This window comes from Hoplias malabaricus, chromosome 2 (assembly GCF_029633855.1).
Source record: "Hoplias malabaricus isolate fHopMal1 chromosome 2, fHopMal1.hap1, whole genome shotgun sequence".
Lineage (NCBI taxonomy): Eukaryota > Metazoa > Chordata > Actinopteri > Characiformes > Erythrinidae > Hoplias > Hoplias malabaricus.
In genome coordinates, this window is record NC_089801.1 from 34,760,918 (window position 1) to 34,784,709 (window position 23,792).

The following is a 23,792-nucleotide window of genomic DNA, read 5'->3' on the forward strand; positions in this document are numbered from 1 at the left end:
TCCTCATGCGGGAGAGTCTCATGATGCAGGGAGACAAAGCCCCATTATCCCACCTCCTCTCCTCCCACTCTTTTTTTTCTTTTCCCTCTTCAAGTTCTTTTTCTTTTTTTAAAGGTTCTGCGTTCAGTGGACCGCTGGTCAGCTGGAACGTGCGAATGTTCCATCCTCAAAGCGTACATACACACCATCAAGAACAGCCAACATTTCATATACATAGAGGTATAACACACACACATACATACACACACACACACACACACAGTTTGCTACAGTTACAGATTTGTATAGTGTGGTCTGTGTCTGACTCATGTGACCATATGCAGCTGCCAACTTGAGCCAGTCGCCTGCCCAGTCCAGTCCAGTCCACGCTCCAGGGTCCTAGAGGACCACTGCAATGCAGTCACAAATTAAAATGTTATTTCACTGAAAGGAAATCAGAGTGCTAAGGGGGAACATCTATCCATTCTGCTTTGTAACATACATTCATACAAAACCAGGTTCCTGTCTCTCTGAATGAAGAGAAACTTGTGTCTCCAAAACATGGGTGGGTGGGCTACCAGCAAATCCTTTTACTGAAGGGCATTTTTTTTCAAATGCCATGTTTAGTGTTAAGCTGGCTATTTATTTTTCAGCCAGCATAGGTCTCCTCATTTTATAACATCACAGAGTGAATATCCTGCACTTAGCATTTTCCAAATGACATGGTAATGAGTTCCTAGCTTCTATTGATCATTAGGCATGCTGCTGTATTATCCATTAATGAACAGCAGATGTCCAGGCCTTGAATCTAGAAAGAGAATCCCATCCCATTAAGAGTCTCTCAGTCTTCTGAAGTTACCGCTGTGTATTCTGAGGAAGATTCATTGGAGGAATTGAGTGAGATATATATAATAATTTAATTTTATTATGTGTTTTCTCAGAATCAGTTTTTCATCACTTGTGCAGAAGATAGGATTGTTCACAACACCATTGGAGACGCCATTGTTAATAGGATCCTACGAGCTCACAGGTATGTGTGTGTATATGTGTGTGTGGATATATAAGCTTTTGAATTTTCCTTTTTACTTCCTTCTGTGTGTTTTTTGGTCCCAAGTATACCTTTTGTATGTGTGTTTGTAGTGAGAAGAAGAAATACCGTGTGTTTGTGGTGGTTCCTCTGTTGCCTGGGTTTGAGGGAGACATCACTGAAGGAGGAGGAAGAGCCATACAAGCAATACTTCACTTTACTTACAGGTACTCTCTCTCTCTCTCTCTCTCTCTCTCTCTCTCTCTCTCTCTCTCTCTCTCTCTCTCTCTCACAAGCACACAAATCCTAATAACTTCTCCTTTTGTTCTTCAGGACGATGAACCGTGGCGAGTGCTCCATTCTGTCCCGACTGAAGGAACAGAGTAAGTGTCATGTTTGTCAGTCGGTCAATCACTGCGGCCCTTTTATTGATCATTATCGTGACTGTACCCGCTCTGCTCTTCCAGTGCAGGATGAATGGAGGCAGTATATCTCTCTGTGTGGCGTACGCAAACACTCAGAGCTCAGCCAGACGCCCATCACTGAGCTCATCTACGTCCACAGCAAGGCCCTGATCGCTGATGACCGCTGCTACATCATCGGTAATATAAACACATGGGAGAGAGAGACTTTTAAGTCAGGCCCTACCAAGTGAATCGATCGAAAGCGAGTTATAGCAGGAGTTATTGAAGATATTGAGCAGTATATAACAGAAAATACCTGCCCTCGGCAGTACCTGCAGCCAGAAGAATCATCAACTCTTTAACTCCATCTTCTGGTGGAAAATAGAAATGCAGCTTAAAACATGATTCTGAACGCACTAGAGCTTGAAAAGTTTGTCTGGTCACCACACCCAATGCCAGGTGTGTGCTGAAGGTGTATAAAACCAACCAGAATTGGGGCTGTTAAACAATGGAGCTCTAGACTCATGGAGAGCACCATCCGTTACCTTTGGGGATGAATAGCAGTGGCATTCACATGAAAATTTGCTTAACTTCCGTAGAAATGTTTTATAAGCTGGCTTCCACTAGCTTTTAGCCATGTAGTACACATCAGTCTTAAAGGCACAGTGACATAACCATCCTGTTTACCTGGATTGGTCTGTAATGCCCATTCTGCTTTCCTCTGTCCTCAGGTTCAGCTAACATTAATGACCGGAGCATGCTGGGCTCACGGGACAGTGAGTTGGCCATTCTGGTGGAGGACGAGGAGAGGGTGCCGTCCCGAATGAATGGAGAAGAGTATGAGGCAGGACCACTCACACTCGCCCTGCGAAAAGAGTGTTTCAGGTGAGCGTGTTGTCAGGAATTTAATGTCTTTTCTGTGTAAGTAAGCCACAGTTAAACAGGACTGGAAAAAAAAACATAAAATGTTGTTATATATGGTTGTTTACTGCTTAATAGCATATAACATGTAATATGTTGTTGTTATTATTAGTTATATTATAATTTTAGACACATGGGACATATTTGTGACCACACATACTGACATATATGTGTGTGTGTTTTTATTTTAGAAAGTGTGTGTGTACGTAATGTTTTATGAAAGTATCTGTAAGGCAGTATTATGCGCTGGGTATTGACTTGACACGTGTGGAAAAAAATAAATAAATAAATAACCATAAAGGATACAACACACACACACACACACACAGATCCTCATGGAGAGATGTAGAGAATCCCTGGATTTGAGGGATAAGACCCTAACAGCCCCTGTGTGTGTGTGTGTTTGGCTTTAAAGTGGATGAAGAACTGCAGCTTTAAGCCAGTACAGAGCTCACAGTGTTGTAAATGCTCTGTAGATTGTGCAGGCTGACCCAGTGAGTGGGCAGTGTGTGGGTGTAGGGTTATTACACACAGATATAGAGAGAGAGGGAGAACAGCAACGTACCTTCTCATTACCCACATCCCCACACTCATCTCACAACTTCCTCACTGCACTCTCCTACGGCCTGCTTTTCTATAGGTTCAGCAAGGCTAATTTCTATATGATAACTGCTGGAACAAGGCCTTGTATCTATAAAATGCTGACTTTCCAAGCGCATATAAACACACTGATTATTGAATAACAGATTATTTAATAATCATTGCTTTAGGGTTGAATAAAAGCTTGTATCTGCTCCATTTAAATTTATGATATTGAATGTGTATAACAGTAACACAAAATCTAATAAATACAAACTCGTTTTAATAGAGAACACCAGAATAATGTGAGCTGCTCAGAAATAATGTCTTAGTAAGAAAATAGAAGTGTGGTGTTTGCCAGTGAGAGATGCATGTTCTGTAGCTCATTTTTCAGTCTAACTTCCTCTCGTGTGTATGTATGAGTTTTTATAAGTGTGTGTGTGTGTGTGTGGGGCACGCTGTGTTCCTTCCTGCCAGCAAGCAGCACATCTCTGTGTTGCTATGGGAAACGGTGAAAGGCTGGCAATGTGTGTCTACAGCACCTTCCACTGCATGAAATCAGCTGGCTTTGAGAGGGTCACCTTGAGTGCTTGTTTGTGTGTTTGTGTGTGTGTGTGTGGGGGGGTGTTAATTGATCAATTATTTTACTTCTCTGTATATATGATTAATATATTCATTCTGGAACAATTTCATACATTAAAAAGATAGATTAAGTCAAACTATATGAGTCTATAAACCGCACAAAACAAATGGGCCAGATATCATTTTATTAAAGGGCTAATATCGCAGGGAAAAAACCTTACACGTTTATGGTAGTGCATAAACACTAAAAACATTTCAAATACACCATTTACATAGTCTGTACAGTCCATCTGTTGAAACAGATGTCACTGTTTTCTGATGTCACAAAACCAACATATTTACAACTTCACCTTTTCTTCCCGTGTAGGGTTTTTTTTTTTAAAGTTAAATGTAAAAATAAATGTAAAGATATAATGCATCTCATGGAGCTGGCTCGCAACTCATTCACACACATTTGGAAACTGGTCCATAAAAGGGTGCTATTCAGTGCTTCACATATGGGCTATAAATATGAAATTAAATTTAATTAAATTAAATGAATGGCAATTAAATTTGACCTCTGCATTTTACCCAACCATGGAGGTAAACACACACACACACCCGAAGTTCCAGCCAGTCGGGACTCTAAACTTTAGGCCATATCTCGCCCATGTATTGTATCTGTAGTTATTTAATTATTTATGTACTTACTTACTTATATACTTACTTTTACCTAAAGCTCTTTAGTAACATCCTAATCTTCATTTGAAATGATTATGCATTCCAGAGCCAGTGCTAGCACTGTACATTGGTATGATTTGCTCTAACTTCTGCTTCCTTCTGCCTTAGGCTTCAGAGCATTTGCCTTTCTGTAAAGGAGCTGACTCAGATTAGTGTGTGTGAAGCTTTTTCCTCAGTAATAAGCTTACTGAACTGATTCAGCTGCTGTTAAACTGTAACATCCTGTACACCCAAGCCATATGTAGGCCAAACCTGTTTCTGAGGATATTCCAAACATAAACTTTAGCTTTTTTAGTTTTCTCATCTTGTATTGTCCTGTACTGGATGTTTCTCCTTATCCAAGTGAAATCAGTGGCTTGCCTGATTGCTGTTTACTCCCAAACTTCAAGGAAATCCATTGTATTGATTTGTGTGACTTGGAATCTTGATTAAATGTAGACAAGAATATACACATTTGCTTAAGGAAATTACACAAAAACATATTAACAACTAATTTTAAAAGGTATACTTTATCTTCCTGCCCTGTAGTTGGACCCACATTTTCTGTGTGGTTTACTGGGACAGAATTTAGACTTCAAAATGGCTGCTGATCCTCTTGTTCACTATCCTTTGTGTTTTATGTAAAAAAGTGCATGCTATACATTATTTATACAATAGTCTTAGTTTAATTAACATTAACCAGTAAAGTTGTACACAGTTTGAGGCAAAAGTGAGAAAACATAAGCAGGGAATTTGCAGTTTGTATATTAGCTAGCTTTCATTAGTTGTTAGCTACATTGGCCTCATAGGTGCAAAATTAACAAATCCATTTTCATATAGCACACATGTCTCAGATCAAAAGCAAAAGGGTGGTATAAAATAAATATATACTTTGCCAGAATAGTAACTTATTTGTATCTTTTTTCTCTCTCTTAGGGTCCTGTTGGGGGCAGATTCAGAGCCTGTGATTGATATTGATGATCCAGTCAGTGATTATTTCTTCACTGACGTCTGGAACAAAATCGCTGAATCAAATGCTTCCATTTATGAAAGGGTAGGAGGAGAATGAGAATTGTGTGTAGCGTGTGTTCATGTTTTACTGATGTCACCCAGATTCATCCATTCTTATCCTTTTTTGAAAATCACTGCATTATTGTATGCAAAGAAATAACCTTGGTAATTGCCTGTTTGTGGGAGTTAGGAGGCTAAATTTGGAAAGGGCTGTTCTGGTCTGAGAAGGCAGCCAGTTGAACGAAGCATTTGAGTAAACTCACCAGATTGTGCAGTAGGCTGGAGGTCCACACTTTACTGCTTGGATACTGTCTGTTGTAACACAGCCTTTTTAAGATGACTCCATCTGTGTAGAGTGAGATTAAAGGTGGAGCATGTAGGATATCTTTTAAAGAAACATAGATTTGTTCCAGAGTAATCTGGCTAAAAGTCCAATGAAAATTTGGGTTACATTATGTGGGAAAGGATTCTAAATGGTGCACTTTTTTAAATGTTTTTTGGCCCAAAACCTTATTTTGAATTTCTCCCTCACTCTAGTTTCAGCCAATTAGACAAAAGGTGTTAGGTGTCAGTTTACTTCTTTACTCAAGTCCTGGAGAGGCTAGGCTAGCAAGAAAAGTATTAGCAAAATTAGCCTCGTGACATCACTCAGCATTGTGTAAACTAACTGCATGCGTAAATAATCACACACTTGCTCCAAACTGCGTCAGGTCTTTACGTAGCATCAAATTATAACAGCGAGCCTTAATTATATGCTGCATTTCCAAAGCTCTGCAGTTTCTTATGTGGTTTCTGCGCCATAATGTGTGTTGCTTCATTTCAGCCAGCGCACAGCCACACATAGGAAGTGTTTGTGTTATTCTGTACATTAATCATCACATTACTCTTAAGTGACAGGTTTCATAATCACTGTAGGCTTAAAATGTTACAGATGAAAATGAACAAAAAGTGAATTGCAAAGCTAAAAACAGCAGCAATGACAATTTTTCAGCCTGAAGCTGAGGTTTGTTCATTTATATATAGAAAGATGTGCTCATACTTGTGGTCAGGAAAGTGTCACAAATTTCCATCCTGTCTAATGACCTTGTCCTATGCAGACACACTATAGTTGAAGTCCAGTGTTGTGTTAGGCTCAGAGTACAAACCTGACACAAAATGTTGGTCCAAACTAGATATGACATTAACTGCATTAACCATGTATAACAGCAAATTATATAAGCACTAAACATATCTTGGGAATTTTTTTCACCAGAGTGTATTCTAATGTCTTCTGCTCGACTGCAGGTTTTCCGGTGTCTTCCTCTGGACTCTATCCGTAACATGCGCGAGCTTCAAGAACACAAGAACACGCGGAACCTTGCCCTGACGGACCCTAAACAAGCCAGCCAAGAGCTCCAGACCATCAGGGGCATCCTCGTTCACTTCCCCCTGCACTTCTTGTGTGAGGAATATCTGCTCCCACCGCCTGGCACCAAAGAGAGAATGGTTCCTCTGGAGGTGTGGACGTAATGTGAGCCGGACGGTGCAGTCCATGGTGTGATAAGCAGACGCGGACCAAATGAAAACAATCAGAACCTGTAAACACTCATTATCTGCCCTGAACTGACAGAACTGGAAGTGGTGGGTTTAGTGTGATAACGGACCAACCTGCACTACTGTGATATAGAGTATGGGCTGAGGGTGGGTGAGTGATTAGCCTCACCACTGAAGCATGCATGCTCTAACTCGCATTGTGTGTTGTCTGTGTAGGGGTTTAAATCTCACAATGAATCGATTCAGGTACAAATGGGATTCTTTAGGAAACTGTTAAGTGCAAGAGAAAATCTCAAAGTTGGCTGCGATTGAGGTAGATTTGATTGCAGATCTTTGAAAATGGGTGATTTGAATATGATTCTTTAGAACAGGGGTCGCCAATCTTATCAACAAAGGTGTGGTGCGGCTGCAGGTTTTCATTCCAACCAAACGGAAGCACACACTGTTTTAACTGTTTAGAAAGGAGACTAGTTGATTAAACAAATAGAATCAGATGTGCTCTGCTTAACTAGAATGAAAACCTGCAGCCAACCCCGACCCTTGGTGGATAAAATTGGGGACCAATGCTTTAGAAAACGATTCAGTGATTTGTGTATCTTCAGATTTCACAAAGATTCGTTTCATTTACAGCTGTTTAAGAAGGATCCAGTCCATCACCAGATCATATTCACCCTGATTCCAGATTTTAGATTTTATTTAATTGTATTAATGTTTCAGATTTTTTTGCACAAAAAAACACAGAATGCACTGCTGACAATGGAGGAACTATTTACACTGCTCTGTTTTATAGACTATAAAAGCAAGCTAAATTTAGATTGATGCATTGTGAAATGAGCCCTAGACAGAGGCCATGTGACAACCACAGAGGAAATATGTGTGCTATTCTGCAAACAGTATGTGTTGTCCTGAAGATAATCAGCATCTCCACACACTGGTGGTTTTTATGTGGTGGATTTGTGGCGTTAAGGACCATTTTAAATTGGCTCGGAGGAAGCTGGCGAGCTGATCTGCACTATTCAGAGTTTGCTGTAGTTTTGTAAAATGGTGGATGGTGAGAAGAGCTGTGTGTGTGTGTGTGTGTGTGTGTGTGTGTGTGTGAGAGAGAGAGAGAGAGAGAGAGAGAGAGAGAGAGAGAGGGAGAGAGGAGTGAGGTGAGCACAGAGAGTGTCTCTGATGAAACGAAGAGAACAGAACGTACGTTTATTATTGCAAAGGCGCGTAGGTGGATAGCATCGCTTGCTCTGCCTCCTTCCCTATATTTCTTTCTCTCTCGCTCTCTCTCACTCTCTCTCGCTCTCTAGTACCGCACCTCTCTGTGCAGTGCCAGCAAATCTGTCAGAACATTTGTGGTTGTTATGGTGACGGGAATAAAGAGCTGACGGGGTCGCGGCTGCCGCGAGTTGGAGAGTGAGTGAGGGAGGGAGTGAAAAAGAGAGAGAGAGAGAGAAGGAGGGAGGAAACCAGGCAGAGGAAGTCCAGATAAACAGCAGCTTGAGGAGGAGAAAAAAAGAAATGGGAAGAGTGTAATAAAGGGCTGGCAAGGAGGAGAGTGATGAGATGGTTGAAAAAGTGGTGAAGTTCTGGGTCTTGTTGGGGGCGGGGCTTGGGTTTTGAAGAACGAGTGACAGACACTAAATAAGGATCGAGGGTGGGGTACAGTGGAAGTAGAGCTTCTGGGATATTTACTTGGCAGGGGTATGAGGTGTGCATTAATCATTGTGCCCCCCTCCACCCCGCCACTTCTCCGTTGTCTCCATGGCAACAGAGTATTTATGGTTATGTAATACTGTTGTCAGTGATCCAGAAGGTTCCACTTCTTTTTTAGTGAGGGGTGCAGGATGCTGATTGGAAAACTGTGTTTACATGCACAGCAAAATGTCCATCAGTGTCTGATTTCTGTAGCTGCACTACTATTGAAAAGCTCATGTAAACAAATATACTGCTGTTAAAGTCATTGTGTGGCATTTACATGGTGGTGAAGGCCTGGCATAAAGCACCACAGCATATTTGAACCATCTGATTGGCTGACCCTGCAGCAACATCTACTTCTAATTTGCATAAAATTAAGGAAATATTTTACTGATTTTGAAAGGAGCAATCTTGCATGTTCTCTTGTGATTTCTTCTTTCGGCTGCTCCCGTCCGGGGTTGCCACAGTGGATTAACCATAATCTGCACTGTCGATTTGGCACGGTGGCTAGGTACACACCACCAATCAACCTACCAATGTATGTTTTTGGACCGTGGGAGGAAACCAGAGCACCCAGAGAAAACCCACACAGACACGGGGAGAACACACCAAACTTCTCAGTCATTCACAGTGGGGCTCCAACCCACAACTCCAGGTCCCTGGAGCTGTGTGACAGCAACACTACCTGCTCACCACTGCGTTGCCCGTTGTTATTCACGTTATAAAATAGCTTATATACTGACACACCTAGTAACTTAGATGTGTGCAATACTGTACTAAAGCTGTTTTAAAGGGTAACTACAACACCTCGCTTCAGCTAAATCTACCTCTAGTTGAATTCATAGGGTCACTGCAAGGAGTATTTTGTGACAGTGCCCAATTGTGAGCTGCACTTTATCGAAAGAAAAAGTAGATATTATTAATCCTCATTTCCATAACAACTGTCTGCTGAATTTTCCAGTGGTAGAAATGACTGATTGCTCCTTTTAAGTTTCTGTTAGCCTGGTTTTCCACTGTTATCCAGTGGGTTCGTTCATGCAGACGCACTCATAGACAGAAACAAAAGAATATGCAACTGTGCCAGTGCCTCGAATACCAGCAGTAACCCCTGAATTTAAGGACAACCTGCTTTATATAATTCTGTACTGTTATTATGGACCTTTTAAGGGTGAAAGCCACTTCACAGTAGTTTTTTTTTTTTTTTTTTTTTGAATAAGCATTCACCACCATACACCTGTTCACTGCTTGCAGCCAACACACACAGGCAGTCATTTTATCAAGCCTTGCTACATTCCAGAAACCTTAGGCAATCCATTTGTTTAAGCCTTTTTTAATACTGGTTTTGTATACTCGGTCATTACAATTTATATGTAGTTCCTCTATGGATTGCTGTCTACTAGAAACACTTAATGCAATACATTTATAAAATTTAATATACGTGAAAAAATTAAATATGAGAATTTTAGTTTTTATCTTAATTTTTATTTTAGTTTATTTTATTCGACCCCCCCCTTGCTTAGGTATATACATATGTGGGGGGGGGGGGGGGGGGTCAAAGAGCCCGTATTTTAGAGAGATGAAGTTTATGATGTTGTTTAGTGAGTCTTTTGTGGGAAATTAAAGATTTTATTGCTAGCTGAGTGTAACTAACTGTAACTGTAAAACTGCTAACTGTAAATCCAGCATGTTTTAATTCAGTGTATTTGTATAAAAGCCAATATAGTTACGTACACATGCACGGGATATGGTTAGTCAACACCCATTGGTTTAGCCCCGTCCAGGTACAATGTATAAGAAGTGTTTCAGCCTGCTCTGATCAAAAAACTTTATCAAGGTTAAAGTTGTGTCAAGACTGAATTATGTAGTACATAACCCTTCACAACATAAAAAGAAAAAGTAAGTACAAAGCAATGAAGGACATGGCTCTTTAATTTCTGATCTGTTTCTTTCTGAATCATTACTGTTTGTATTTTACAAAATGTATGTTTAAATGAAGTGCTATTTTTGGTAATTTTTTGTAAACTTTGTTGGTCTTATTTTCTTTATTTCATCTGTTTGTCTAAAACACTACTCTGACAAGTCTTTTCAGTGAGTCTTTAACATACACAGCCTTTACCACTCAATACATATCAGTGTTGAAAATAAAGACTGAAGAACATAAAGATTGTGACTGTGTCATAACTGCTTTATCTAACAGTGCCTGTTGGAATGAGAGAACTATATCATGGCCAAAGAATTGTAGATGCACCTTCCCAGCACACAATGCACACAATACTTGTATACCCTTCAGAAACTGCATATGAGCCTAAGGTCCCCTTGGCCAAGTGCTGGCCAGAGCAGTATAAATCCCCTGCATTGTGTTGTGGAGCTGCTTTATTTTTAGTACCATTTATTTATTTTTAATAATTTGTTTTATTTTTATGGAGCTATGTGAAATGTATTTTGGGATGAGTTTGGAGTGTTGTCTGTGATCCAAAACACTTAATACTCTCGTGGCAGCCATCACATCTTCACAGCAATGTTCCACTATCTAGTTTATTCCTTCCCAGAAGGATACAGGCTGTTGCTGCTGCAAAGATGTGTTTTCAGAAGGAATGTTGAATTGAACAGGTGTCCAAAAACTTTTGGCCATGTAAGTGTTGTTTGGTTATGTGTAGCTATGGCACTGTGGCATTTTATCAAGCTGTAACAGAGCCAGAGAAGGAGATAAGGAAGAAAACGAGAGCTGTGTTCTTGTAAAGGAGAGACGTCACAGCCGTCACAAAAAAACAGGACTGTACCAAAACAAGACGGAGACAAGTTATTTCTGTAGACAGAGAGACATTAGCAGTGCGTTACACTATTTCTACCTTATAGTGATTTAAAGTAGGGCAAAGTGCTCATATGAAAATGTGCTTAAATGGTTGTACCACCTAAATGAACAATCCTGGACTGTTCTGAAAGAACAAGGGACAAAGTCTTAGAATTCACGACGAGCCTTAGAGCTGTTCGATTCCAGAATATTTGGAATCGACCCTAATTCTGATTCCAAGTAGTAGGAGTCGATTCCATGAATCGATTCTGCTCAAAATTCTCTAAATATACACCGAATTTTATTTAATACAAACTTAATTATATAAACAAAATGCACTAATGTTAATAACACAGTTAATTATAACAATATAACAATATAATATGTGTGTTTAGGTTGGAGTACTTCAGAATAATTAAAGTTTTATCTAGACTGTTTAGTTAAGAATAAGATCATTATCTCATCTTAAATGAATCCGTATCTGCGTGGAATCGAGTGCCACTATTTGGAGCCGATTCCTTTTTCCCTAATGACTGGGAAAGGGGAATCGGTTCTTTTAGGGATCAGCCGTTGACGTTTTTCAGTTCAGCTGAACGGCAGCGGGTGAAAGTTTGTCAGAGGCGAAGAGAAGACGCGTAAATTTGTTCGCACTAGGCTTGTTTGTAGCCTATAAGGACCGCGATTTCCGAGCTGAGTAGATTCCTAAAAGGCAGGGGGAAGATGTCGGTGGTTAAACCGTGTTATTAGGTGTGTGTATGTGAGTATTTTTGCGTGGGCAGGCAGCACAGACCCGAAACGGTTAAGTTAGAGACTGAGAGGGTCGCTGGGCTGATGCAGCGACGGTTTGTTTATTAGCTCGGTTCTGTCAGCGCCGCTAATGACAGCCACAAATTGGGCGTTTTTTTAGGGATTTAGGGGGATTCTTTCGCCCTTGCAGCCAAAGCAGTCATACGCTGCATATTTTGTCTCTCTCCTGCCTTTTTCCGTGAGCTAACAGCAGTGCAGTTCTTGCCAAAATGAGAGGAATTGGAGAGGAGTGCAGTATAGGAGAAATACTCGGCTCTCCGTCGAGGAGTGACCGTTGGAGCTAATGGAACCAAATGCAGTGCCCTGTAATGTAATGTAATGTAAAGTGAGGTTGGGATTAACAGCGTTAGCTACTTATCGCCGGCCTTCAGACATTTAAAACAAACCCTTAACCTTCCAAAACTGTGCTTTATCGACGTTTTTAAAAGGAGGAAAAGCTGAAGACACCTGTAATTCGGGAATATCTACGTTCTGGGCTTGAATCTCTGGAATCATGTCCGAAAACGCACCCACACGAAGTTTGGACGAAATTGACCTGGGCGCGCTCCGGGTGAGTTTGTGTTTACCTGTAACTTCTACCTGTATAAAGAATTAAAAGTAGTTAATCTCCCCGTGACTCCATCTCTCAGAAATACCAAAACAAATTAAAAGACTGTAGCACGCTAAGATTAATTTGAACCCGAGACAGGTCTGTGTAAACTGACAAGATTTTAGTCTCGTTTTTTTTTTTTATTAATGTTTTTTGGCCAGCTTATCCACCTTAAATAGTGCAGGAACCTGCACCGTTTAAGGTGGAACGGAGAATTAAAACAGGAAAGCCCTCGAAACACCTGAGTGACTTTCACTCCAACCTACACACCCAGAAGGGCAGTGCTTTGTGGTGTGTTCATGTTGTCATTCTGTAAACAGGTTGCGGTGGGTATATTTACCCGTTTTTACCCTCAGAATGAAAACCTGGCTGTGGTGAAAAGGCCACAGAGCTTGATCTTGTGGTGAGTCTGAGTTTTTATGACTGGATCTGAGCACTTGAGTGTCAGTAGGCCTCTGTGTTTATGAACCGGGCCTTAGCCTCGGCCCAAAGGGATCAGTTCGTCTAGCAGATTAAAGGGCCAATATGCTACAGTTTTCGTCAGATTTTTTTTTTCTGCTACCAATAACATGTATTAACAGTAGGTTCATATTTACATGAACATTTACAAATGTTTTTATCATTAGAATAATAATAATAAAAAAAGACTCACTTCAAATCAAAGTCTCTCTCTGGTCCTTGAACAACCCTAAAAACTCCCCTATTTTTGTCAGAATTACAGATTTAAATGTTATTCCCTAGAAGTAAACTCCTAATGTTTTAAAATTCACTTAAATATAATTCTACATTTTCACCTTCATTTAGTACATGGATCTATGAATATGCAATTAGTCCTTGCCTCTGTCCACCTCCCTCTTAATCACCCGCACACACACAGATTGGCAGGGTTGTGATGTATGAAACCCCGCCTGTCTGAATCTGGAGATTCAGAGAAAATTACTGTTTAGAAATAAAGTGGCACTTTCAAACACTGTAAATGCTCAGCTATGAAGTTGACTTGAATTATATATATATATATATATATATAAATATAAAATGTGTGTGTTTGGGTGCAAGCAAGCAAGCACTGTTTTGATGGTCTGACCTGAATCAGTTAGAGTAAACTCCTGGAGTTGGTACAACAGGACTTCTGCTACCCTTTACTGATAACCCTCTTGAAACCTTGAGTGTTGGCTCATACCAAAGCAGATTTCACAGTTTTAAACGAGTAATACAGAGAATGGGATGTCAGTCTGGTTTCAGAGATGGTTTACATGCCATCTCTTTATACTGCTGTAATCTGAATAGGCTTATCTGTCTATCTTAGTGAGTTGCACTCCATAACATCACAAAAACCAGTAGCTTGAAACAGGATCTTTTTGCAGCTTAGATTTTCCAGTTCTAAACTGCAAGAGCTATGGAGTGAAACTGAATTTACTTTAATCTATTTTCTTCCCAAAAAAAGTGAAGAAAACTCAGGCTTCAATTATCTGGGTGCTTTAATGTCTGTTGTGGCCCTCGAAAAGAGCCAGCATTGATAGGTTTAGGAGGACGCCTGCTGCACCAAAGCCAAACATTTCTGCTTCCAAACAGCTACTCATCCGCTGATGACAGGATTTTTTCCCTCCTGTGGTTACTGCAAGTCCACTGTGCAATCTCAGACGCCCTAGAATCTGTGCATGTTTTGACGTATGATCTATCTCCCATTCTCTATTTATCTTCCTCTTTGTCTATTTGTCTGTCTGTTGCCTTAACACTTCATATGTCCATTCTTTTTTGTCTATTGTTGTCTAAGAGCAAAACTGATTTTCAGTTTTAGTTTTATCAAGAACTGACCATCTTTTATTGAGCTATGATGTCAGTTATTTGCTTTGTGCTTGTAAATATTTTGAAAGAGAAGTTTAAAATACATTAAAAAGAACGGTCTTGGATACGAGCTTTTAGTGTAGCATTTATAATTATAATATTGTTTAAGGCTCCATTTGGAAGAAAGCAGTGTTCCAATCTAAACAAGGTGTGTCTGGTGTTTAAGGCCCTCTCTTAACACACAGCAAGGGAGTACTAGGTTTCTTAATATGTTATTTTTTTAGTGAAGGCCACATAATTAGTTTTTTCACCATTTCTTAAATAGGAATATCACGGGCTAGTTTTTAAACACTGTAACACAGTAAAATGGTAAAACTTGGCACCGAAAACAGCATGTTTTGGATTTATTTTTTTGTGATGTCACTGTATTTAACTTACAACAGTGTGTCCTATTTGTGCCATTTTGTGTTGAAGCAATAAGGATTTTTTTCAATAGGTTCAGGTCAATAGCAGCAAATCAGGGCAGATGTACTTTACATGTCTGTCATAAAGTCCCAGTTATGAAAATGGGTTGTTTACTTCTAAGAGTGAACATGAAGTTAGGAAATGGTCATGGAAAAGTAAATTGTAGCTGTTTCTGTGGCACATACCACAGATATTATCAACAGCAAACATGGAGTGTACAGGCCATTCAATGCAGATTTACATGTCATCTGAAATAGTGATACATTGGAAAATATCTTGTTGAATTTGAACATTTCCAGCAGAATCTCAGCTCTTTCCACAGTGTAATAATACACTTAGAGCTTGGGTCCCCATGAGAGAAATGTCTGTAGACGGAGTGGTGACACTGAATAAATTTATTTAGTGTAATCATTTCATGTTTAGCTTTAGTATACATCAGTATTCCCTGCAAGTTGAGATACTCTTCAGTGCACTCTGGGTCAGTGAGTAGACTAAAGGCAGGTCCTGGGACCTAATTTACTCAACAGTTCTACACAGAGATCTTAAAAGAATTGCAACCGTGGGCCCTGTTTTGTTGGTACCATTTTCCTTGCTACCTTCTTTCACATTTTCCATAAAATCTGTTTATACATCCTGCTTTTGGAGTAGCCTACCACATGCCCCATGTTTCAGTGTTTATGACAAATGGATTGAATATTAATACATGTTAGTATGGAATAAAAAAAGAGACCAACTAATCCAATTTATTGATAATGAAATTTGTTGGCAGCTATATTTTACATAGACCCCCCCCCACCCACCCAAATTACTGATATATATAATCAGTGTTTCCTCTAGACTTTTTTTTGCCAGCAGGCACCCTCAACCCCTGCCTCCAACCGCAGCGCAAAATTAATTAAAAAGTGAAGACGAATACATACACACATTTTACACACTATTTATTTTCATAAATTCAGTTATGCATACACACACACACTCTTGGAAAATGCAAACAAATGTCCGGCAGAGCAAAATCAGAAGTGAGTTCAGCACATAATTCATAAACACAAATAAAGAGTTCAGGCCTATTTATTTATTTATTTATTTATTTATTAAATAAAGCCCCTGGTCATAGGTTGATAGGTTTGACTTGCATTGTATTTGTAATTATAATTTGATCTTAGATTATTGTATTGTTTTAAGTAACCTTAAATAGTCCCATGCAGATTGTGTGTTGAATTTGACTCTTAGCAGTACACTGTTTCTGTTCAGCCCTGTACTTCCATAATCTCATAATACAGAGTTATTAGGGTATTAGTAGTCAGTGAACACTAGTTTTTACAAAATAAGTCATAGTAGTTGCTGAATAATAATATTTATGGGATTAATCCACAACAGCGAAAGTCACAACCTGTGAATTGTCTGGCTTCATAAATATTTGTTTAATGCTATAAAACTGATAGTGTGACTGAGGGGCTTTCAGGTCCCTGGTTTGCATAGTTAACCATTCATGGACATTCCTGACATGCGTTAAGTTGTGATTATTACTCAAACCAAAGTGCTTTTTGCACTTAATAGACCAAAAGGTTAAGTCAGTCATTAACTCTTATTGTTTGAACATTATAGCAACAAAATTATACTTTATACCGTTCATTAATTTAATGATAATGAAATATCTCCTCTTCTACCACAGAATGGCATTGAAAGTTTTTACAGCATTGATTTAGTGATGCACAATTCTTTAGTAATCCCTGCAGCTTCTGTCGGTTAAAATACATACAGGCTCTCGTTTCAGATGAAGAAAGATGATAAATAGTCAGATCCTCTGTGTGGCTGCATTCATTGGATATAAATGCCTCCCTCTGAACCCAGATCCGCTATCAGAAATATGATCCAGCTTGCAAATCCCAGCTAAGCTAGTGAGCTAATTGTCAATGGGCATGCTACTGTGGGCTTCCCCAAGACATGGTTGAGCCAGTCAGACAGGTTTAGAGGAAGCAAGAGAACCTGTTGGAGTTCTCTGGCTTGGAAAAAAAGGGCAGATGAATCCTTCACTATTTCTTTCTCTATTGTCCTATTCATCAACAACATGTTGGAAATAGGGATGCACCGATCTAAATTTTTCAGTTCAGATACAGATACATATGCTACCCAATACCATTGTTGAATTAATAAACTATATACTTCACCTTGTGGAAGAGACTTAAGACATAAGGATTGACTTTACAAACAAATATATTAACAAAATATAACAAATTAACACACATTGTGACATGCTATTTATTTGTCACTGAAATGAACAGTTGTGCAGGACCTTGGCATACCAGAGTCAAACTTCTTACATTATATTTATTTTAATCTATTTTATCAGCCCCAAATGGAAAAAAAGTAGCTTCCATTTGTCAAATACATGAGAAATTAAATATTTAGTTTAAACAGAAATCCAAAATAAAATCGAGCAACTGAACCTGAAAAATAAACAAACACCTTGGTCAAATACAATCAGAAACCAAACACTAAGTATGAAAACAATAAATAATAATAGTAGATATAAACGGACCATCAGAGTGAATATACAGCATGTGCTCCCCCGGCCATCACCACGAACAGTGGCAGAAAACCATTCCACAGCAGAGCGCCAGCACCTGGACGCGCTCCTCTGCCGAATCAGCAGCAGCTAGCTCCGGTGTTAGCAAATCGCCATCAGCAAAGCTGGTTTCTCCCATCTACAATCCCAGCCAAGAGAAACGGCAAAGACAGGCAGGAAGTTGCCGAAGAGTATTGATGGACATGGACTCCTCTGGTCAGCAGGCCAGCCGTTAGCATCAGAGATAGCAAACACCTAACCCCCGGCCAACAACGGAGAAACCAGGTTCGCACTCAGACAGGAAGCCATTAATTAAACACAACTGAACAACAAACAAAACATGAGTGAGACATGGCTAGAAGTAGCAGTCACCAAACAGACGTCAGCGTGCTCTGATCCGGCACTGACATCAGACAAAGACTTTTAGTGCAATTCAAAATATCGGTTTCATGCATCGGCCTATTTATCCGATACCTGATCCAGCTCATTTTGTTAATGTCGGGACCGATATCCGATCCTAATATCGGATCAGTGCATCCGTGGTCGGAACAGCAGCATTCAAATACAAAACTCAGATTTAAACTTTTCATTAGTTGAGTGAATCTCAACTTGTGAAACTAGTGCATCTCTGGGAAATACGTTTTAGCAGTTAGGCAGAATACACATGACCATACTGTTAGCTTAAAATGCAGAATTGAAACTCTTGAAAGGTTTGACATAAACATAAATGGTGTTCCGACTTCCTGATTGTGGTTTTTGAGGAATTTTAGTCTCGTCTTTGATTTTGGTGAAGAGAGGCCTTTGTGTCTCTAGGGTGAGAGAGCTTTAACCAAGCTAAGATGCACAAGGAACATGGCTTTCAGTGTTTTGCTAGTTTCATTCTTTATTTCTTCACCCCCACCCCCACTCCCCCCGTATGTGTCTCTGGTGAGATGGTACAGTGCGTTGCATGCCACAGCTCTGCCTGCTAGGCTGTAATTCTTCAGAGAGAGCTTTAAGAGAAATGATTCACATGGAGCTCTTTGTTTGATAGATCATCCTCCATAAGACCTGCTCTCTGGTATACACACAGACATTATGATATGGGGGAAAAAATACCACTTACATTCATACACACATTTTCTAAAGCATTTTAACCTTAATTTAATAGGGTCCCACTAAGGTCTTAGTTTCAGTACAGCATTGGACAGATATGACTACAGCTGACATACACACACAAAACACTGGCAAGTAATCTCATAATTTGGGTGGGCAGAATGGTGATGTGTTCTCATATTTGTGATAAATGACATGTAATATATAAAGGTTTCCATGAGTACTTGCTAATGTACTTGCTTATTCCTTTTAAATCTCAGGTAAACTGAATTGTGGCGCGTATCAGCAACTGTGTTTTGCTGGCTTTATAAAACATTCTACATTTGCATTGCAGAGCCATCCAAGCATTTTGAAGCTGTGGATTAAGAAAAGAAAGGTTATTTGTGATTTAGCCAGAAGTGAAACTTAGAAGAAACAGAGTAAATAAATAAGTTGCAGGCAGCTGTGGTGGGTGTGCTTCTGTTCTTAATTCGTCCAAAGCAACACCATGGCTCTTTCTACCATAGTGCAGTATATACATATCTAAAAATGAAGTAAAACATTATATTTTGAAGAGTAGCACACTTTAAGGATAGTTTACCCAGTATTGTTATCAGTATCTGAAAAGAAAGGGTGTTGTTCTACATCTTACAATCTTTGCTAAAACATTTTTTGCCACTGAAACAAGCTCGAAGCAATAAGCAGTCCCAAGAGAGTTTCAGAGTTATTAGGTTGTATGGTTTCTGTTCTTTTTTAGGGCTTATATAAGATGGAAACAGTAGGACAACTGTTAGAGAGTATTGTGTTGCTGCATTAGTGGAACATTACCGTGGTACGTTTCTAAAAGCAATTTTTTTGTCTAGTTCAATGTCCCGAGAAATCCTGTAGGAGGTAATTTTGGAGCTATGTTTTCCTTCAGATAGACTCAGAAGTAACCTCTGAATACTGAGATTATTTTTATTATTTTTAAAAAGAACCTTAAACTAAGCTAAGCTTCAATGGAGGATTTGGAAATATGATATGAACTCCAATTTATATTGGATAGGTTTGATTATTCTAATGATACAAGTATGATGTTACAAACAAAAATAGTGAAATCATATAGAATAAACTATAGAATAACTATAGGCTATAGAATAAACCAATTTACCTAGCAGCACATGGTTTGGACTGTGGGAAACCATATCAACCAGAGAAAACCCATGCAGACACTAATGCCACAGCTCACGTCTCCTCACTGACAGCGACTTAACCCACAGTGTTTTGAACCCACAGCCCCAGTGCCACCCATTTGGGGCTAATAGATAAATAATTACAGATATTTGCTAAATAGCTAATATAAGAGTTAACATAATTTACTAGCATAGTAGGTATGCATTTGAAAAATTCATAGCAATTTTATGTTCAAGTTTTGTTTTTATTGTCTCCGCAAAAGGTATTAGGATCATGGGCTTACAAGCATAAATAAAGCAGCAGATTTATGTACAAATCTCACACCAGACTTTATGGGGCATTAATTTAAAAACATGTTTGTGGTGTGGGACAGTGTTTTATATACCGAATAACCTACATAGCCCCTCTTAAATTCCTACTCTATTAAAAATGCTAATGCTGCTAGCAGTGAAGGAAAGCTGTATAAGACCAGATAGCTTGTGTGATTGTGTGCTACATTTCTACTACCGTGTACATTTCCAATACAAAACGTATTGTATATTTTTAATGCTACATGAGTTTCTTAATCATTTTTGCCAGTTAAGCCTGTGGGTAACTGTTGTAGCAGATCATTGCAATCATGAAATACATTTTGGCCTCCTCACTAATTTCTGTTGTAATCTCTGTTACTCACACTTAACTCTCTCAAACAGTCCTCCTCTTGTTGCTGGGCTGCAGCAACTGTATACTGATATATGTCCACATTGTTTGTTTAATTTAGTAAACTGCTTCTGTTCTTGTTTGTGGTCTTCATATTGATGGCCTAAAGCGGTAACAGAATCAGCGTTCGCAGTACATGCCTGTATTAATCATTAAAGCCTTTTATACTATCCTGCACCAACTGCTGCAGGCAACATGTTGTTCTCTAGAAGCAGTCCAAGATGCTGTCTTTCATTCACGCTATATTGGGCAGTCTAGCACTAGAAACACAGATGCCAACATTTCATGCTAAAACGGTGGTCTGTGATGAATTATTGTATGCGTTATTCAATAGGTCCTTTCTTCTCAAAGTAGGTGGTTCTTGGCCACATTTTAAAAGAGAATATGCAACAGAGTTCTGAAGATAGATCCTCTCTCCCATCAAAAACTATGCCACCGTCCCCTAAAATGTTCAAAGAAGAAGCACAGCAGAAAAATAACTAATGTTTCAATGTTGCAGTATTTAAATAACTCAGGTCATATTATAATCTCAACATGGTTATGAAGCCCTTACCAACTGGCATGAATGAAACAGCCCTTCTGCTTTCCCCTCTTTCAACCTCTCCATCCTCTCAACCGTCTTTACTTGTCTCTAGCCCTCTGAAGTCACGTTTCCCCACACTTGTCTAGTTCCCCACACCTCCAGTCTCTCTCGCTCCCTCTCTATCTCACACTCTCTCTCCTCCTCTGCCCACTCACTGAGTAGGAGGTGGGCAACCCTGTCATCATTTTCAACTAATCTCTCTTTGTCCTTATTTCTTCCAGTTCCATTGTCTTGGAGTATATATATTTTTATGTTCCTTGTTTTCTAATATTTGATTTGTTCTTTTATCATTTCTTTTCACCACCTTTTTCTTATAAACGTCTTTAGCGGCAGTTTTAATTCATAATTCATAATCATATTTTATATATGATATAATATTATATTATATAGAATAATTTGACTAATTTCATTAGCAAAAACCTTGTTGGCTTTTGCAGTGTCAAGCTCTTGCATCAGGTTTTTATGGCTTTGTTTTGGGGTTTGTTTGTTTTTTTTCATTAATTTGCATGTAACCACATATCTTCTAACCAGTCGCTTCATGTTGTTTACTGTCAGAGGGAAGATACTGTGATCCCTTGAGGAAGGAAGGGAAAAGGGAGTATGAAAGAGCACAGCTGAGAGAACTAGGCGTGTGTGAGAGCTGTAAAGAAAGGCAGACCTGTCCACCCACCCAGCCCTTCCAAGGCCATGCTGTAGAAGTGTGCATGTGTGGCTGTTTTTAAACCCACTTCACTCACAGTTCTTGGCAGCATTTCACAGCCATGACGTAGTGCACACATGAACCTTGAGCAGAAAGAGCGTTGCGTGTATATGTACATATAGACACACACTAGGTCTCCACAGCAGGGGAGGTACTGTAACAGCTGCTCCCATCAGTTCAGAGCATTTGCATGCTGTCTGGCAAAACAAAAACACTACAACTCACTGCAACCAAACACAACGAATTCTGGATGATAGTCATAGCTAGGAGGCTAATGTAGCTAACAAAAGAACAGAGTTATTCTCCTCCAAAAAGCACTGAGCACATTGCGTACCTTAATCATCTCACTGTGATTGTGGTTTCTGAAGCTTTGAGATATACACTTTCCCAGATGGGTTTCATGTTTCGTCATATTTTGTTATTCTGAAGTAGTTGGCACCTGTCTGTGTGTATGCATAAGAAAAGCTATTTAAAAAAATACTGTAAGAAACCTTTAATACGTTGATTGACATTTCACACACTGTGTAGAACTCACTCCATGAAACATGACTAATGAAGTTCTGTGTCATGCATCATTCAATAATCATTGCTGTCTAATTACTTGAGATATTTGACATTGACATATTTTTTCACAATTAATGATAAATGTGCTCTTACAGCCCATCCCTTCTGTTTTCCACCAAATTCAGGTCTTGACTGTTTAGGTAGCAGTAATTCAATGTCAGGAACCATGTAAAAAAAAAAAAATATATATATATATATATATATATATATATATTTTACAGATTATAAAGCAATTCATTGCTATTTGAGGCAAATGTGTCAGCATTTATGCATGCAGTTTGCACAGTGCTATATATACATATCCTTCCAGTGCAAATTTAAAGGAGCAAATTTCACTGATAAACTATATTTTGCTAAAGGGGGAACTGCCTTTTGGACTGAACTTTTGCTTTGCCAGATACTGATTTTGATTTGAGATTTCTGAGCTGAAGCTGTCAATTTCAGTTTGAAGATGCAGTGTAAGTTTTAGCTCCTGGTTGTTGGGTTGGGAAGAAACTGTACTCCACAGTGTATTCACATTTATCTTTTGTTCTTGGACATGCATTGTACGTGGGTATGTGTAAATGTGTATGGATTTATACCGTGTGCATATTTTTCACAATGTGCACTAACACTCACCTCTCTTCTGTGTTCCAGGACCCAGCTGGAATCTTTGAGCTGGTAGAGGTTGTGGGCAATGGGACATATGGCCAGGTGTACAAGGTGAGATGAGAGAAGGAGAGAGACGGGAATGGAAGTTGGATGGGCTTATAATGTTTGCTTTCTTTATGCTCTGTTAATCTAATTTAATATGAATGAGCGTGTCAGTTAAAGAACAAAAGGCAACGGTGGAGGAAGAAATGTGGGATGAAAGCAAATGATGAATATGGTATGTTTTTGTTCTTGTACAAATTTAGGGTCACAATAAGCTTTTCTGAACACATCAAGGGCCAGGATTTTTAGAAATGTATATTAAATACATAGATCCTGAAAACAACAATAACCACTGTATAATAATAACATAAACTACCCTAAACTACCCTATATATTACATAAAAGGAGCCTACAGCAGTTAAGCCACTCCCATTCTCCATGAAATTATAAGGATTGCTTTGGCAGAGACTACCTCTTCTGAAAGGAACAATTGTCAGTTAGGATCAGTCTGAAAAGCACCTTAACAGAACAGCTGGTCTAACTTAAGGCGATAAATTAAATGACTATTACATAGATTTGAGGAAAGACATTTTATGCACTTCTGCTTCACTTTTTGGCTGAAGGAAGGAGAGATTCAGACATTCCTGTGAAAGAGGAGTTATATCTGTACACTAACAGGGTGTCAGTAAGCTGTGGATGCAGATTGCTGTTGTTGGGCAGACCTGCCTCTGCTTACCTCTTCGCAGCAGCAGAGAGGAAGGGATGAGGAGGGGAACTGGAGGTGTTTGATGGATGGATAAGGAGTGTTTGGATGAAAGGTTGTGAGGGGGTAGTGGAGACAAAATGTAAAGTATGAAGATAATTTTGGAGCAGATAGTGATGACTTTCTTTGCTCCTGAAAAGTACATTAACTTAAATAAACTAACAAATATATAATAT

General features: G+C 39.2%; 2 protein-coding genes across 8 annotated transcripts in view; both read left to right on the plus strand.

Annotated features, from left to right (window-relative positions):
* pld2 (phospholipase D2) overlaps positions 1-10,575 on the plus strand; it is a 30,126-nt gene extending 19,551 nt beyond the window's left edge. For both annotated transcript variants that reach the window (XM_066658804.1, XM_066658803.1), the window contains exons 18-25: positions 115-219; positions 921-1,009; positions 1,120-1,233; positions 1,340-1,389; positions 1,474-1,608; positions 2,142-2,295; positions 5,128-5,245; positions 6,487-10,575. In XM_066658804.1, the coding sequence (XP_066514901.1) occupies positions 115-219; positions 921-1,009; positions 1,120-1,233; positions 1,340-1,389; positions 1,474-1,608; positions 2,142-2,295; positions 5,128-5,245; positions 6,487-6,711 (990 nt within the window). In that variant the 3' untranslated portion in view covers positions 6,712-10,575. The remainder of the gene's footprint in view (positions 1-114; positions 220-920; positions 1,010-1,119; positions 1,234-1,339; positions 1,390-1,473; positions 1,609-2,141; positions 2,296-5,127; positions 5,246-6,486) is intronic.
* Positions 10,576-11,806: 1,231 nt separating this feature from the next.
* The window catches only part of mink1 (misshapen-like kinase 1), a 39,014-nt gene continuing 27,028 nt past the window's right edge, over positions 11,807-23,792 (plus strand). For all 6 annotated transcript variants that reach the window (XM_066658759.1, XM_066658760.1, XM_066658763.1 and 3 more), the window contains exons 1-2: positions 11,807-12,572; positions 22,857-22,922. In XM_066658759.1, the coding sequence (XP_066514856.1) occupies positions 12,516-12,572; positions 22,857-22,922 (123 nt within the window). In that variant the 5' untranslated portion in view covers positions 11,807-12,515. The remainder of the gene's footprint in view (positions 12,573-22,856; positions 22,923-23,792) is intronic.